This window comes from Oppia nitens, unplaced genomic scaffold, assembly GCF_028296485.1.
Source record: "Oppia nitens isolate AA-2021 unplaced genomic scaffold, nextdenovo-longstitch-racon4-pilon3 scaffold2_pilon_pilon_pilon, whole genome shotgun sequence".
In the NCBI taxonomy this organism is placed as follows: Eukaryota; Metazoa; Arthropoda; class Arachnida; order Sarcoptiformes; family Oppiidae; genus Oppia; species Oppia nitens.
The window spans coordinates 9,355,734-9,374,397 of NW_026533210.1; the positions used below are offsets into that span (position 1 = coordinate 9,355,734).

An 18,664-nucleotide genomic window follows, 5' to 3' on the forward strand; every position below is an offset into this window, starting at 1 on the left:
TTGTGCAAACAACAGCTATTTTATCGGCCTCCTGACCGACAGATCAGACCCTGAGCTGAGTGATCATTCAGTTTTATAATTTTTTTTTTGGTATTTTAGAATGCTTAAAACAACACAAATTAAAACAATAAGGTAATAATAAACATCAAACGCTTAAAATGCTACAATAATTAAAGCAGATAAATAAATAAAGCTAAATTAAATAAATTGAATATTTAAAGTCGTATTGATCACTAAGAGAGTAGTCAATGCGAGTCCAAATATTCTACGCGTAGAACTTCAAAACCGCCAATGTAGAACTCCTCCTCTTCATTGGTTTGACGACGTCGATACAACAGCCGGCGAAATGATATCTTCATTTCCCACTGTCAAAGAAGTAACGGACTGTGGAAGTTCGCAGACGACCACTCCTTTGTCAGGGATCTCATAAGCTTTCCCTGTATTATTATTACTATCAGTACGCAGACTGATTTGCGAACATGAAACATCATTGGTTTCATGCGAGATATCGCTGATATTTGGGCTATTATTATCCTCAAAATATTCTGTTTCGATAGGGTCTCTTAAATACCATAATTTAAGTTGTTCTATAGGGACTTTAGATCTTTCCCTTGGGTCTGAAAGACTTTCAATAGTATAGTTGTTTGGTGGGTCACCATGTATCTTGACCACTTTATAAGGTCCAAAATATTTTAACTGCATTTTAGTGTTGACCCCCTTTTGTCGTAAAAGTTTGTATCGTCCTACCGTGTCTCCGATATTGAAAAATTGTGGACTTCGTTTTTGATCGTAATAGAATTTTTGTTTGTCTTGGGCTGACTTTAGGAACTCTCGAGCAACTTCTCTGGCGTCGGCTAAATGATCGCCAGTTGTTTGCTTGGGGCTGTCGAATGGTAAACCAAAGGCAACATCTATAGGTTTACGAACATGAAAACCATGCATTAAATAAAATGGGGATTTTCCAGTAGAAGATTGAGTGGATGCGTTGATTGCAAACTCTATGTACGGAATAACCGATGACCAGTTATCTTGATTGCTGTGACAGTATAATGAGAGAGAATTTATTATCGTCCTGTTTGTTCTCTCCACTAGTCCTTGTGTTGATGGCTTATAAGGAGCACATAGACTATGTTGTGTTTGAAAACTTTGAAATACGACTTCCATTGCTTGGGATATTAATTCCCTTGCCTGGTCAGTCAATATTCGCGTCGGACAGCCAAATCTTAAACAAATTTGCTTTATAAAGAASTCAGCTATTCCTTGCGGTTGCCTATCTTTGATTTTTCCCAGAATTACAAATCGTGTAGCATAGTCGACGGCAACAATGAGATAACGATAGTCATTGCTACGGGGTAATGGTCCGACCAGATCCATGCCTATGAGGTCCATTGGGTGTTCAATAGAGATTGAATGTAGTAATCCTCTCGGATATGTTGTCTCATGTTTGCGACGTTGGCAACAATTACAGCTTCTTACGAATTTATCCACATCTTTCTTTCTTTCTGGCCAATAGAATCGACGGTAAACCTCACTCATAGTGCGATCTCTTCCCATATGTCCAGATGTAAGTGATCCGTGTAAATCGGAAAGAACTAATTCTCTCAAGTGTTTCGGCAGGCAAAACAAATAAACAGGGTGTCCCTCAAAGTAGAATATTCGGTAAACGCATCCATCGATAAGTACATGTCTTTTTTGTGTTTCTAACTCGTTTCTTTCCAATGATTCGATGAGAGACCGAGTCCAAGAATCTTTTAGCTGTTCTTCGCGGGTGTTTATTAATTCTTGAGCGTTAGACTCTGTTATTTGATTATTGTGTATTTTAACAGTTTTGACATTTGTTAAACTGTTTAGAGTGAATTCCCAACCAAAATACTCAAACGATTTGATATCTGAAAAATGCATCAGTTCCTCTCTTGCACGCTCCATATCGTTTAGTATACATTCCTTAGACTTGCACAGTGCGATTGAAATACATTTAGCTTTTGATGGCTTAATGGCTTTACTATCGATTAACTCTTGTTCTATTATCGGAAGTCTTGACATACAGTCGCTGTTCTTGTGAAGTGACCCAGATTTATATTCTATGCGTAAGTTGGGGATTAAGTGTTGTATTTCCAAAGCGTATCTTCCGAGCCTTCCGTTAAGATTCTTCATTGTTGTGAGAAAACATAGGCTATGATGATCTACACGAACGGTAAATGGGGCGTTGTTAATATATTGTTGTACGGCTCTAATGCCTTTTACTAGCGCTAGTGCCTCTTGATCCGTGACACAATAGTTCTGTTCTCTCGGGCTAAATTTGTAACTTCCGTATAGTAATACTCTTTCAATACCGTTCTGTAATTGATGTAGAACCCATCCGGCAGAATATTTACTAGCGTCAGTGTAGAGGATTATCGGCTCATCGGGCTTATAATGACCAACAACTGGGTAGGTAGACAACTTTTCTTTTAATTTATTGAACGCAATATCACATTCATGTGTCCAATTTATTTTGTTGACTTTCGCTGCGATTGTCTTTTTTAATAAATCTGTGATAGGTTTAGCTATCTTTGCAAAGTCTTTAATCAAACATCGATAATAGTTACATAATCCTAGAAATCGTCGCACGTGTTTTAGTGTTTTTGGTTCAGGCATATTCGTTATCTTCTCAACATTAGCGGGATTGGGACTGATACCATCCATGCTTACTATATATCCTAGGTACTGTAATTTCTTTGCTAAGAATTGACATTTCTTTGAATTAACTCGTAAATTTGCTTGTTTGAGGCGGTCAAAGGCAAGATCTAAGTGCTTGAGATGTTCTTCAAAAGTCTTAGAATAAACCACTATGTCGTCTAAATAGACTAGGACAAATTTGAATAAGTATCCAGCGAAAGCCTTCTGCATCATTCTTTCGAAAGTAGCCGGTGCGTTGGTCAGACCAAAACTTAAGACGTTATACTCGTAAAATCCTTCGCTGCATATGAATGCAGTTTTGTGTTTGTCCTTTTCTGCTATTTTGATTTGATGAAATCCCGAAAATAGGTCGAGACTGGAGTAATAATTACTGGAACCCAATGCATGCAACAAATCGTTTATAAGTGGCAACGGAAAGCGGTCTTTAATGGTTGCAGTGTTGAGTTCTCGGTAGTCAATGCAAAACCTCATGTCTCCATTTTTCTTGTAAGCTACTACTACAGGGGCGGCATAACAGCTTCTTGACTCGCGAATTAATCCTTCTTTTAATAGTTGTTGCACATGATTTTTGATAAATTCAGCCTTGATTGGATTTGTGTGATACGGTTTCCTATAGAAAGGCACATCTGTGGTTAATTCAATAGTATGCTCCAAAATGTCAGTCGTGCCTATGTCTTTTAAGGAGGTGACAAAGAAGTGCCTTTTTGTTATTAAAAAGTCTTTCATTTGATTGAATTCATCGACGTTTGTTTTGTCTATCATGCTGTCAATGTCAACTTCCTCAGGTAAATCGATAAGATCTCTTTCTTCAATTTCATAATCTGTAGTGTCATCCATATGTATATTCATAATCTTTAACTTGGTTTTTTCTTCGGTTATTGTGAGCATCATTGAGCTAATGATGTCTTGCGTGTAGTTGTCACTAGGTTTGTAGTAAGGCGACATAGTGAGTAGCTCATTGACATCCATGGTATCAGTGGGGTCGGGTAATTTAAAAGTAATTTTTGGTGCGTCTTCTGTAAGGTTTATTATGTCTATATGTTTATTTATAAAGTCCATTCCTAACGGAATCTCTTCGTTTTGACCGAAATGTAATAACATGTCTTGATTAAATTGATAAACATTCTTGCCTTCTTCTATTGTGAATACCAATGGACTCCAATACGAAATGATTTGTTTATGACCGGCTATCATCTCGGCTACATAGTTAATTTTTGTTTTGTGAATTTGTAATTTAGAGTTGCGTGCAGTATCTATAGGCATAAGTGATCGCTCACTGCCTGTGTCCAAAAGCGTTAGATATTTAGCTGAGTTAATTGTTATATAAATTTGTAAAGTATTTGAAGGCGAACTTCGATAAATTCGATGGGGTACAACGCCTACAGATTGTACCTTCGCGACTAGTTTCCCTGTTTACTTCGTGGACATTGTGGGGATTTATGACCCACCTCTTTGCATCTGTAACATACCGGTTCCTTTCTGTCTTTTGTACAGGTATTTGACATGTGACCATATTCGTGGCAATTCCAACATTGAATATTTCCTCGAGTGTCACGCACGACGTTCGATGGACGTACTACATCTTGTCTCTGATTGCTACCGGCTGCCTTGGGGATAGTATTCTGCAAACTTCCCCCAAAAGTTCTAGCGTTTCGCAAGTCGTTACGTAATCGTCGTAAGTCCATTCGTATTGTCTGTAATTCTTGAGAGTGGTCTATACCTATATTTGATATAGCATTGGGGCCAATAAGCTTTTCTTCTAGACATTGTCTTTCTATCGGGACTACGACTTGTATTAATTCTTCGATTGAGTTTATTTGCGTTGGTAGTTTGCTTCGGATAGGGTAAAGTAAGCCTTTTCTTATCAGTTCAATGCCATGTTCATCTGGTATAGGATGGCTACAGTAGGATATCATGCTTTCTTTCTCCATAATGTATTTCTTTGCACTTTCATTGTTGGTTTGCTTAAAGTCAACTAACTGTTCGAAACTGCATTCGAAGTGATCTGTGTGTCTTGCGAGGAATACGGCTTTTGCTTCCGGCCAGTTATTTAAGAGATTAGATTTCTTTAGCTTTGAGTAGTAGTCATAATAGTCTGTTTTGTCAAAACAATAAAACAGGTGGTTAAGGCGATCATAGTCGGTATATCCCGCGGTCGCGTTTTCATATTTTTCGATCCAACGTTTAATGTTGAAAGGATCATAGGGAGGACAATTATTTTTATTAAGACTATAAGGAGCCCGATATCTTGTTAAGTCTATGTCAGAAATTGTTGGAGCTGTTGGCAGGTCGGTCTGTTGTGGGTTGAATCCGTGTAGGTCCGTGAATTGGTTAGTGTATCTTATAGGTTTATCATTATACAGTGGCGGAGTTTGAATTTCTTTACTTGTTGATTCTCTTGTTAAATCGATAGCGTGTGGCATAGGCGCGGCGGCGGTGATAGTTGATAACTCTTCTAATATTGCGTCGGGGTTAAGCATCTAGGCAAATAATTGGTTAATTAGTGAATGTATAGACTTAGACGTGTATCGCATTAACGATACATCGTCCGCACAAAATCGTATGACAGGTTATGTCAGGTTTGACTTGATTTGTTGTAGGTAGTTGCCATGATATTCTGTGAATGGGTAACTTGACATTAAGGTTGTATTTCTTAACAATTCTCCCCAAATTATCTAACCCAACTATCATAACCAATTCGGCTAGTTCCAGGTGTTTGTTTCGTATTAGCCATTGATTGTAAAGGTTTACTACTTCAACACGACATACATCCGGTCCAAAATCAGTTTCAACTATTGAATTTTCGCTATTAAGTCCTTTCATTAGCGGGATTCTTAAATTGATTGTTTCAAAAAGCTTATATCTGAAATAATGGGCCTTATGTTCGAGACTGATAACCAATGCAAAATTGTGTGATGTACTGCGTGCCGTACACTGTCCTTCATAAGATGCTAACCGTATTGTCCTAAAGTAGGCCAGTTTTACGTATAGACCTAACATAACTATACAAGTTATTACGAATAGAAAGTTGATAGTGATATCAAAGCTTCCAACATATGTAGTTATACTATCGAAAGAAAGCGCATCAGTTCGACGACTGTGGACAATTAACACTGGTCCGGCTATGCGTCCAAACGGCCTTGTATATGTCATTATTCCAAATAACACAATCAGAGTCGCAAAAGTTTTCAAACAATCGGCAATTATGGTTATATAGGTGTAGAATGTGGTGTGTTCTTCATGTGAAACAAAGTTATCATCAATATCGATCACCATCGCTTCCAGCTCTTTGGTTGATTCCATTAAATAATTTGAAATTGCAGTAAGTTTAGAATTATCAAATTCAACTTGTAGTTTGTATCTGTCTGGATCAAAGATACGGAAATTTCGCTTCCTTCCTTTTATTTTCGAGAAAATATCTTGATCTGGTGTGAAAGACGCGTATTTTGCAAAGTCATCAATTGTCTCTTGATTTACTGTATTTATGGTTTCGTTGCTTTCCGAACGCATTTCCTTATCATATGGTCCTATAAGTGTTAGTTTGAGTGATGGTATAAATACTTCATTAAATGGAGGGATAGTAACGACATCGGCAAATCCGCTGTTTATTATTTCAGTGTCCAACCCGCGTTTGTTAATTAATACGTAATTGGGTATGATTTTTGAGTGCAGTATAAATTTATTGCTCGTTATGGCAATAGGTAAGTAGGTTTTTATATTTCGCTGCATGAGTTTGCATTCTTGAACAATTAATGAAGCAGACCAGTCCATCAGGGCCTGGCTGCAATCAGAGGGCATTCTAAGAGTGTGGGATTGAAAGGTGAAACAAACTTCATTAGCACCTGTAGCTTTACACGCATAGTCAGTTTTATAAGTCTCTCTATGTAGGCGTTGATTATGTACTAGCCATAGGCTGATTGGGGTATCTATGACCACTAGATTGTTGTTGTCTTTGGTTGTATTGCCGCATATAGATTGATGGCAAGGAAATCCGGTTGAACGGAGCGATACCATATCGAATTTATTTGGCTTGATTGGCTTCCGAAGAGGTATTTGTAGGTGGACATATAAGGCATTTTCAGTCAAGTCAATTCGATAAGTTACGAGCGGCAAAACGTAATATAGGTGGTAATCCTCATAATCGATTCCAAGTTCATATGTGTATTGTATATGTTCTTTTATTCCATCAAGTATCGGTTTTAAACTTGTCCAAGGAATTAGTTGATGACTAAGAACCGATCTTCTTAGATCTGCCATTATGTTTTCAAAGTTTTGAAACATATCCATGATAAGCAATGATAGTTGTTGTAGTGCGTTTAATTTTAAAATTTTAAACATATTTGTGTGAGTGAGTAGAGCTAATAGGTATTGCTGTTCATTAAGCAARTCAATCTCTCTTTCAACAAAGTCGGAGAGAGCCCTCAGTTGATTCTCCGTAGTAGTCTTCAAACTTTCTAACTTCTGATTTAAAAGTCTATTGCTTTCATCCAGCACGTTATTTATCCCTTTTAGTTTATCTCTCAAAATTTCGATGTTTTGCTTGTTTAGATCAAGTTGTCCTTTGAGTTTTCTAAAGTCGTTTTCTAATTCCCTGATATCAGAATCCTGATTCACATTCCACCCGGCTAAGAATGCAATACCGGAAGCTATCGCGACCCCAGCACCCACAACCGCCATTGTTATCGGTTCGAATCGCTGCACCCTTATTAATTGTCTTTCTTTAAATTGTGTATGAGCTGACTTTAATGTCAATATTGTCGTTTCCATTATGCTTTTAACCTCATTTTCAAGTTGGTTACAACTTTCGTTTTGCTGCTTATACAGATCTTTCGAGTTTTCGTCAAATATCTTTTTAGTAATGTTGTCATTAAGTAATGCAAGAAAATCTAAACAGTCAGTTGGCATAACTGTGTTGATAAGTTGAGGTCTGAAAGTCGGTAGCTCGACACGTATAAAGTGATCCCAAACTGAGTCAAAGACGTATCCGACTCCATTGCGTATAAATTGTACTCCAAATATTCCTGCTTTGGTAACATAGTCTTCACTCAGAAAGGATGGGTTATAAGTGAGTAGTTCATCCTTTGTTGTTATTATTGTCGATTCGTTATCGAATTGTTCGGGAATAAATGATTGGTTTAAGTGTTTAGTTAAGAGTTTTCGTGAGGTTTTTCTTTGCCTTATACTTTCGATAAATCTTTGTTTGTGTATCTCATCGTACACGYCTACGTTAGGGAATCGATCAAAATCGTAGGTACCAAATGGTAAATCGTCCATCGTTACGAGATAATCACCGTCAGTGTATGTATATGAAAAAGTGCTTTGAAGTCTTTGTAAATTTTTGGTTTTATCGAATCTATTCGGGTCACTTTCTAATAAATATATGGCTTCGGGTTCCGGACCAAATTCGGTTTTGGAGATGGTTAGTATTGCTGCGTTTTTATACAAAGTCGGATCTGTACTTATAGTAGTACCCAATAAGTTATAAACTCGTAATTCCTTAGCTGTTATTTGAGCGTCTTTAAGAAACAACATTCGCCAAGCCTTAAAATATATAATCACTTCAAGACCATCCATACATTTCTTACAGTGTGTTTTGTATACGGATTCATCACAGCCCACCGGGGTGGGTGGACAACTCAATATTTCGAGATCAGCTCCAGTTATGTTTAAAAAATACGTATCGAAAGGCTCTCGTATAAAATGCCTTGTTTCGTTATAACACCATGTGTGCATAGATAGTATATGGTCTTTGTAATCTTCCGCTATCATATAACTATCCAGGTTTAAACTCTTATCTTCTGAGCCGAAAGTTCTGCGTGACCATGATTTTGGTAGAGAGGGAGGTCCTCGTGAAACAACATTGGCGACAGTGAAGCAGAGCAGTAAAATTATAATCATCGAAGACATTGACTGTAAAGTATAAGGTAGCGTAAAGTTAATCTAACAATCGGGTTCATAATCAGGTTCAAAGTTGTCGTAAAATCTTATTAGTGGAGAGTCAGGACATCTAATTGTAATCCCCAAAGTTTGTCGAGTCGGGTCGACCCAGTGATCACTCGGGATTAATTTATAGAGTTGGAGGGTAACGCATGCATCAGTTACGGGACTGTGAGATTTAATTGCTTTGTTGTTTTGAATGTCTGTATCTAATATGTACTTGGCTAGCCATTCCAATTTTACTGATTGTATTCCGGCGTCCATTGGTCGACGATAATAGTCTTGTATGTCCCTGTAGTTAACTTCAGATTGATTTATTTCCAAAGCTTTAAGGTCGCTTTCATGATTACAGGTGACTAAAATTTTGTTTTGAATTATTTTAAGAAAGTTAGTTCTAGCCACTGATCTCACCATCATCTGATCTGAATGTTCTTTTAAGTCTCTTAAGTTATAACCAGTTATTGGTTTCCAACAGTTGATGCGACCGGTCGTCGGGGGTGACCAGAATGAATGATATATCAGTTTGTAGTCGGGAACGTGTGATCGCCCCTTCAAATGTTTTCTATCTCTTTTTGGCACTTCACCCATTAATGCTACGCGTATTGCGATTGGTTTTCCCTTTTTTGCGTTATTGGGTATAAGATCGGCTGACTCGACATCTACGGCAACAGCAGACATGTTGGGCAACATCGAAAGTGTCTCTTCGTCTATGACTTCCGGCCTACTTATAGTATCTTCTGGTCTAATGTGAGTTCGACAAACAAATATCGATTTTCTACATTCACTACAATTTGTTTTATCAGGTATACTAAAATGATTATCATATTCACTGATTATTGACTCTAAATTGATTTCATGATAATCGGCTATTCTTGATAGTTCGTGTTTATAGAATTCTAATTTTAATCGACAATCGTTATATCTTTCCATAGCTTGTATATGATAATTAGTTAGTGTTGTTAACCAATATTCAGAAAATCTGAATTGAATAGGTTTAGGAAACACAATTACAGGAAACTGAGGTTTGACAGCTACATTAAATGTTGGTTTCCCCTTCTTAACCTTTTCAACCTGTCGGTATAGCTCTTTCCTAATGTAAGTAATTTTCTCTCTTTCTTTAGTGACTTCTCTCTTAATCTGACGGTAGTCGGGAAAATTCTTTTCGATTTCGTTGATAATTTGTTTTGTTTGGTTTGACATCTAATGTAAATGCAAGATTAATGCGGGCCTTGATTATCAAAGTCTACATTAACTATTAACCTACTAATTTAAAATTAACTCAAAACAAACTTGTCAACAACTGATTCTATATATTTGGTAGAACCTCTTTGTATTAACCTTAATCTAATAACCTTTCATACCCGAGTCCATACATTCTTACAACAAACACAATTCATTAATTTGCATAAAACATTTATTTTAAATAGATCAGCAAACAAAATACATTAGTTAATTAATTGTAAGACATATTTATTGTTATTCTAACAGCATTTTTTGAAACAAATAAAACATTTATTATTTTGGAGTATTGCGGCATGATCGGGTTTAAGAGGGCATATTAATCGGAGTCCTGGTTCCATTTCAATCAGGTTCCGGACTTGTAGCCTTCTCAGGTTCCTGTATTTTTCATAATGTTTCCAGGTTTCGGGCCGGTCTTCTCGTCTGCTACGTTGATGCCTCTCGATGTTATCCGAACTTTCGGCCACTGTACGTAAGTGTAGTCGTAATTGCACTCTCAGTTCTCCAATCCTCCTTGTTTGTTCTAAGTTGGTTGGATTCGGGTTTTCGGCGATGTATGCCTCTATGGCTTCTACTCTTGCCTTAACACGTCTGTAAAGTTTGTTGATATTTCTTCGTATCTTGCGTAAAGTATGTTGTGTCGGAAAAATCGACTCGTTTGGATCGAATGGCCCGTCGCTGTCACTGCTCGCAACATCCATTTCCTGACATTGGGTATTCGACATCTATTAGTAGGGTAGGTAGGTGGAAACAAAGAAAAGCATTAATTCAGGCACAAACATTTAATATTCAGTATTACATCTGGGTTTAATGTCGATAAGCAAATAAAAAGGTAAATATTTTAGTCAGTTGAGTTAAATGGCAACTGAATAGGCGACAACTTATGAGTGTTAAAATGTTCCACCATTTTACTTATTGATGAAAACATCATTGGACAACCTGACTGATCGCATTTGATGGTACTCTTATTAACACTTGATTGTGTCCGAACTTGGTTAACTCGAAGTCTTGTAATTAAAGGTGGTGATGGTGTCGGGACATAGGGTGTCATTGACGAGTTACTTATATCATCAAGACTTATTGTGTCGGGATCTCTAGTTGGTTTACATAAGTTATGGTGTTTTTCCCATTCGGTTAATGAGCCAAAAGATTGTATACAAAACAAACAATCAAAGTTAGTCTTTCCGTGTTGACGTCTTTCGTGTTCGTTTAAAGTAATGATAGAATCGAATTTTGCAAAACAATTCAAACAAGGATATCGGGGTTGATGACGAAGATAAACGTGAATGCTCAAGTCTTCTTCAGTTAAAAACTGTTCGTCGCATCCTTCCTTTTGACAGCTTATTAATTGTAAATCCATCGGTGAGTATTCTGGGGATCGATGACCGTTATTCATTGTGAGAGATAAGGTTTCACGCGATGTGTCACTATCTTCCAGTGTTATTGTCTCGGGGTTTATCCGAACTGATTTGCAAATTATGTTATGTGAATCCAAATCTTTCTTTGTACTGAATTTTTCATTACAATAGATGCAATCAAACAAATTCAACCCATGATGAGTTTCCTTGTGGTCGCGCAAGGTTTTGGGTGATCTGAAGTCTTTATTGCAATCACAACACCTATATGAGGTTGGAAATTTTCGAAATTTAATTTTATGATTAAGTTGACGATGTAGAACAAGATCTCCCTTTTCAATGAAAAATTCGGGGCATAGGTCACACTTCCTTGCCGACTTGAGTTTTCGGTTGTGCATAGCTTTCTTGTGATTGTATAAATCGTAGCCACTTGAGAATTTCCTTTCACATAATAAACAATAAAATGTTTTTGCTTGTTTGTCAAGTTTGGGTGTTTTCATTATATTTTCTGTCAAACGTTTAGTCCGTTCAACTAAAGGATCAGATGGTAATTTGGGCCTGCCGTTGTTGAGCTGACGAATACAGTCAGCCGAGTAAGTGTCGAGATGTCTAAACGATGCGTTTTGCCAGCAAAATCTTTGATCACATGAGCCTGTAATGCAATGATACTTAGGATCTCTGTTGTGTTTATAAACTAAATGGTGATCGAGTTTTTCTTGATTTATAAATGTCTCATCACATTTGTGACACGTGCCATGTTCTAGTTTTCCGTGTTGATTTAGTTCTTTTATAGTAGGAAATACTTTGCTGCAGTTTTCGTCATTGCACGCAAAAGAAGTTTGTATTAATTTTGGCCAATTATTGTCGCCACTATACTTAGTAGTCGTAAATGTTTGAAGCAAAGTGTTACCGTGAGTATTATTAGACTGGTGACAGACAATTGGGACTTTGTTTTTATAGAATGGACTATTTATTCTCTTCTTGTCCGGTAACTTCATAACATTTAGCTCATCATTGCAGTGCCTACTTTCAACTTGATGATTATGTAGTTTTGTGTAATCATAGAATTCTTCGCTGCAGTTGTTACAAATTATTGGTGGTTCAAACCCGTGATGTAGCATTTCTCCAATTAATTTGTGTGCTTGGAAAGCGCTAAAATCATGTTTGTAGACCAAATGTTTGTAATATAAACCCGGCTCAATAAATTTCCCTCTACATCTCACGCATTCGATGGCTTCTAGACAACGTCGGTCGTTAGGCGTAAATATATAGGTTATCACGTTTGTCTTTTCTGATTTGTCACGTATTAGTTCTTCAACTCTAGACAATGAATCCCTACTGTAGCTACTATCGTCATATAGGCCCGACATTGTATACTGTTGAATATTAAAATCATGTTAGTTGGTGTATATGTAAATGTTAATATATAAAATAATTAAAGCATAAAATGTTAGGTATAACATCGGGTGACCGGCATTGTTTTCACCGAAAACACCTAAGTATACCTTAGTGTTAAGCATATTACAGATACTACATACACACACAATAGAATACACAATACTACACACAAATTGCACCTAACATTTATAAGTTGTGAAGCGGACGCCCAGCAGTGCCGTCACACGGGTCGCCTACTCACAGCATTTTTAAATGTCAAGTGCTTTAACAATGGACTCGGCGTATGTAGGAGTCATTAACTCTAATTGTTTTCTGGTTGAATTATTCATAACCTTAATAACCGGTATGTTTTCCGGTAGATTTTCTAACCATTGGTTATAATAATGATTAAGCTCAAGGAGGTAAGGGACACGTATGTAACCACTCTCCTCGGCCCGCGCTCGACAATATATATTGGTTGTGAGTTTATCTATTGGGGTCTCAATATAAACTACTAGATCGTATTTCAAGGCGTCCGCATATTGAGATAACTGTTCATTAACTATAGCATCAAACACCTCGCTCTCATAATTAGACATGAGATGTTGATCAACAAGTGTGGGTTTAAAGACGCGAATCGCGGAGAAATACGATCTTTCCATAACCTTAATGTCACTACCATCACGTGGCAACGCTCGGTGATGGTCAATCATTGTAAGTGCAACATAACTTTCGAATAAAAAGGCTCTCTTATTAGGTTTTCTATAGTAGGCTTTTAATAAGTTAAGGCCGTTTAGGTCTCTCCACTTATCTATAGGTTCATTATGTATAGAAAGTCTGTTTGCTATTTGAGATTGACTCAAATAATGACTAAAGGTTGTCTTTCCTGACCCTATATTCCCTTCCAATAATATAGTTTTATACATTATAATACTTATAAAATTATAGCCCAATATCAACGACGGTATACCACTAGGCCTTATAAATTACTAAAATTAAAATAATAAAATAATTGAGGTGAACCGGTTAGATAACTTAATCGATAAGATAATAAATTAAATCATGGAATGGTTTGTTTCGATTGAACAAATTATACACAAGTGTTCTTAGCTTAGTGTTTAACAAGTAAATCAAAAGTGAACTACTACGGCCGATTGTAATTCACAATTACATATACTTATTTATAAATTATTAAATTAAATCGTTACATAAATTTAAAGAAAATAAAAACATAAAATAAAAGGATAGGTTTTTTGTTTCGGATACACCTCGACTGCCAGGGCTACTCACCCGGCCCAGGGCACAACTGCCCGGGTTAGTCAAGGGAAGCAAATAATAAAACATAAAAGCAAAATACATTTAAGTCAAATAAATAATAAGTTTCAAATTATAAATTAATTAAAACCAATAATTAAAATGTGGGGCTTTTGGGAATTTATCATCCCCTACTTCTGAAAATAGTATCTATGTAACGGTCTAGTAATACTAGTAGTATTCATTGGGTGTTACAACCCGTTACAACTACTTATTAGATAAAATTATTTATCACTACATAGTTCAGTGTATACTACTTAGATAGAAATTATTTATCAATACATAGTTCAGTGTATACTACTTAGATAGAAATTATTTATCAATACATAGTTCAGTGTATACTACTTAGATAGAAATTATTTATCAATACATAGTTCAGTGTATACTACTTAGATAGAAATTATTTATCAATACGTAGTTCAGTGTATACTACTATAAAATAGTCAACTCACTTTTACCGACGGTAATTATTGACCGACTTTGTATTGACACGATAGCTGGTCTTCAAATCGATTGAGTAGTTTCCGCAGTTTGTTGTGGGACTGATTCGGTGACAGCTGTAGTATCTTCAACTGTTGTCGTCTCTTGTTTTGGAACCACTTCTTCTGTAGTAATTGGTTTGCGTTTCGGTTTTATAATCTTTTTCTTACTTATATCAACAGTAGATTCTGTTTTATCTATTGATTTGTCTTCAGGTTCTTTTAGTCAATTCAATGGTATCTGCAGTTTCTTGTGGAACTAATTCCGTGACAACTATAGTATCTTCAACTGTTGTCGTCTCTTGTTTTGGAATCACTTCTTCTGTAGCAATTGATTTGCGTTTCGGTTTTATAATTTTTTTCTTACTTATATCAACAGTAGATTCTGTTTCATCTATTGATTTGTCTTCAGGTTCTTTTAGTCAATTCAATGGTATCTGTAGCTTCTTGTGGAACTAATTCAGTGACAGCTATAGTATCTTCAACTGTTGTCGTCTCTTATTATGTCGACTGTAGTTCCGGTGGACAGCCGTCGGCTCTCTCTCTCTCTCTCTCTCTCTCTCTCTCTCTCTCTCTCTTCACTTATAATTATAATTAAAACACTTATTATACTTTTCTTTTAATCACTTATTTATTTTACTTTTAACTTAACTAATACATTGTCGATATCGCACTCAGCCCGAGATCTCTATGAAAAACAGTTTTTGTTTTAGGGATAGTAGGGTTGGGTGCGACATAAAGTCGCCCAATAGTATCGCATCCCATTGGATGCGATACAGGGATGATGTCTGAGTGTTGCATACCATTCCTTATGTGAATGGTATGCAAACGTAGGCTAAAATTATATATAGCTGTTGTGCAAACAACAGCTATTTTAATACTAATCTGTCATAAACTGTAATCAAGAGTCACAAAGAAGTCACAAGATTTGTCTGTAAATACTAATCTGTCATAAACTGTAATCAAGAGTCACAAAGAAGTCACAAGATTTGTCTGTAAATACTAATCTGTCATAAACTGTATTCAAGAGTCACAAAGAAGTCACAAGATTTGTCTGTAAATACTAATCTGTCATAAACTGTATTCAAGAGTCACAAAGAAGTCACAAGATTTGTCTGTAAATACTAATCTGTCATAAACTGTATTCAAGAGTCACAAAGAAGTCACAAGATTTGTCTGTAAATACTAATCTGTCATAAACTGTATTCAAGAGTCACAAAGAAGTCACAAGATTTGTCTGTAAATACTAATCTGTCATAAACTGTAATCAAGAGTCACAAAGAAGTCACAAGATTTGTCTGTAAATACTAATCTGTCATAAACTGTATTCAAGAGTCACAAAGAAGTCACAAGATTTGTCTGTAAATACTAATCTGTCATAAACTGTAATCAAGAGTCACAAAGAAGTCACAAGATTTGTCTGTAAATACTAATCTGTCATAAACTGTATTCAAGAGTCACAAAGAAGTCACAAGATTTGTCTGTAAATACTAATCTGTCATAAACTGTATTCAAGAGTCACAAAGAAGTCACAAGATTTGTCTGTAAATACTAATCTGTCATAAACTGTATTCAAGAGTCACAAAGAAGTCACAAGATTTGTCTGTAAATACTAATCTGTCATAAACTGTATTCAAGAGTCACAAAGAAGTCACAAGATTTGTCTGTAAATACTAATCTGTCACAAACTGTATTCAAGAGTCACAAAGATGTCACAAGATTTGTCTGTAAATACTAATCTGTCATAAACTGTATTCAAGAGTCACAAAGAAGTCACAAGATTTGTTTGTAAATACTAATCTGTCATAAACTGTATTCAAGAGTCACAAAGARGTCACAAGATTTGTCTGTAAATACTAATCTGTCATAAACTGTATTCAAGAGTCACAAAGAAGTCACAAGATTTGTCTGTAAATACTAATCTGTCATAAACTGTATTCAAGAGTCACAAAGAAGTCACAAGATTTGTCTGTAAATACTAATCTGTCATAAACTGTATTCAAGAGTCACAAAGAAGTCACAAGATTTGTCTGTAAATACTAATCTGTCATAAACTGTATTCAAGAGTCACAAAGAAGTCACAAGATTTGTCTGTAAATACTAATCTGTCATAAACTGTATTCAAGAGTCACAAAGATGTCACAAGATTTGTCTGTAAATACTAATCTGTCATAAACTGTATTCAAGAGTCACAAAGAAGTCACAAGATTTGTCTGTAAATACTAATCTGTCATAAACTGTATTCAAGAGTCACAAAGATGTCACAAGATTTGTCTGTAAATACTAATCTGTCATAAACTGTATTCAAGAGTCACAAAGAAGTCACAAGATTTGTCTGTAAATACTAATCTGTCATAAACTGTATTCAAGAGTCACAAAGAGCTCACAAGATTTGTCTGTAAATACTAATCTGTCATAAACTGTATTCAAGAGTCACAAAGAAGTCACAAGATTTGTCTGTAAATACTAATCTGTCATAAACTGTATTCAAGAGTCACAAAGAAGTCACAAGATTTGTCTGTAAATACTAATCTGTCATAAACTGTATTCAAGAGTCACAAAGATGTCACAAGATTTGTCTGTAAATACTAATCTGTCATAAACTGTATTCAAGAGTCACAAAGAAGTCACAAGATTTGTCTGTAAATACTAATCTGTCATAAACTGTATTCAAGAGTCACAAAGAAGTCACAAGATTTGTCTGTAAATACTAATCTGTCATAAACTGTATTCAAGAGTCACAAAGAAGTCACAAGATTTGTCTGTAAATACTAATCTGTCATAAACTGTATTCAAGAGTCACAAAGATGTCACAAGATTTGTCTGTAAATACTAATCTGTCATAAACTGTATTCAAGAGTCACAAAGAAGTCACAAGATTTGTCTGTAAATACTAATCTGTCATAAACTGTATTCAAGAGTCACAAAGAAGTCACAAGATTTGTCTGTAAATACTAATCTGTCATAAACTGTATTCAAGAGTCACAAAGAAGTCACAAGATTTGTCTGTAAATACTAATCTGTCATAAACTGTATTCAAGAGTCACAAAGAAGTCACAAGATTTGTCTGTAAATACTAATCTGTCATAAACTGTATTCAAGAGTCACAAAGAAGTCACAAGATTTGTCTGTAAATACTAATCTGTCATAAACTGTATTCAAGAGTCACAAAGAAGTCACAAGATTTGTCTGTAAATACTAATCTGTCATAAACTGTATTCAAGAGTCACAAAGAAGTCACAAGATTTGTCTGTAAATACTAATCTGTCATAAACTGTATTCAAGAGTCACAAAGAAGTCACAAGATTTGTCTGTAAATACTAATCTGTCATAAACTGTATTCAAGAGTCACAAAGAAGTCACAAGATTTGTCTGTAAATACTAATCTGTCATAAACTGTATTCAAGAGTCACAAAGAAGTCACAAGATTTGTCTGTAAATACTAATCTGTCATAAACTGTATTCAAGAGTCACAAAGAAGTCACAAGATTTGTCTGTAAATACTAATCTGTCATAAACTGTATTCAAGAGTCACAAAGAAGTCACAAGATTTGTCTGTAAATACTAATCTGTCATAAACTGTATTCAAGAGTCACAAAGAAGTCACAAGATTTGTCTGTAAATACTAATCTGTCATAAACTGTATTCAAGAGTCACAAAGAAGTCACAAGATTTGTCTGTAAATACTAATCTGTCATAAACTGTATTCAAGAGTCACAAAGAAGTCACAAGATTTGTCTGTAAATACTAATCTGTCATAAACTGTATTCAAGAGTCACAAAGAAGTCACAAGATTTGTCTGTAAATACTAATCTGTCATAAACTGTATTCAAGAGTCACAAAGAAGTCACAAGATTTGTCTGTAAATACTAATCTGTCATAAACTGTATTCAAGAGTCACAAAGAAGTCACAAGATTTGTCTGTAAATACTAATCTGTCATAAACTGTATTCAAGAGTCACAAAGAAGTCACAAGATTTGTCTGTAAATACTAATCTGTCATAAACTGTATTCAAGAGTCACAAAGAAGTCACAAGATTTGTCTGTAAATACTAATCTGTCATAAACTGTATTCAAGAGTCACAAAGAAGTCACAAGATTTGTCTGTAAATACTAATCTGTCATAAACTGTATTCAAGAGTCACAAAGAAGTCACAAGATTTGTCTGTAAATACTAATCTGTCATAAACTGTATTCAAGAGTCACAAAGAAGTCACAAGATTTGTCTGTAAATACTAATCTGTCATAAACTGTATTCAAGAGTCACAAAGAAGTCACAAGATT

General features: G+C 35.5%; 2 protein-coding genes across 2 annotated transcripts; both read right to left on the minus strand.

The window, feature by feature from the left end:
• Nucleotides 1-10,696: 10,696 nt before the first annotated feature.
• Nucleotides 10,697-12,580, minus strand: LOC128956069 (zinc finger protein Xfin-like). The gene has a single exon (XM_054301751.1). The coding sequence runs from the start codon at nt 12,578-12,580 to the stop codon at nt 10,697-10,699; it is 1,884 nt and encodes a 627-aa protein (XP_054157726.1).
• A 276-nt stretch (nt 12,581-12,856) lies between these two features.
• LOC128956070 (deoxynucleoside kinase-like) lies at nt 12,857-13,513 on the minus strand. The gene has a single exon (XM_054301753.1). The coding sequence runs from the start codon at nt 13,511-13,513 to the stop codon at nt 12,857-12,859; it is 657 nt and encodes a 218-aa protein (XP_054157728.1).
• Nucleotides 13,514-18,664: the final 5,151 nt, after the last annotated feature.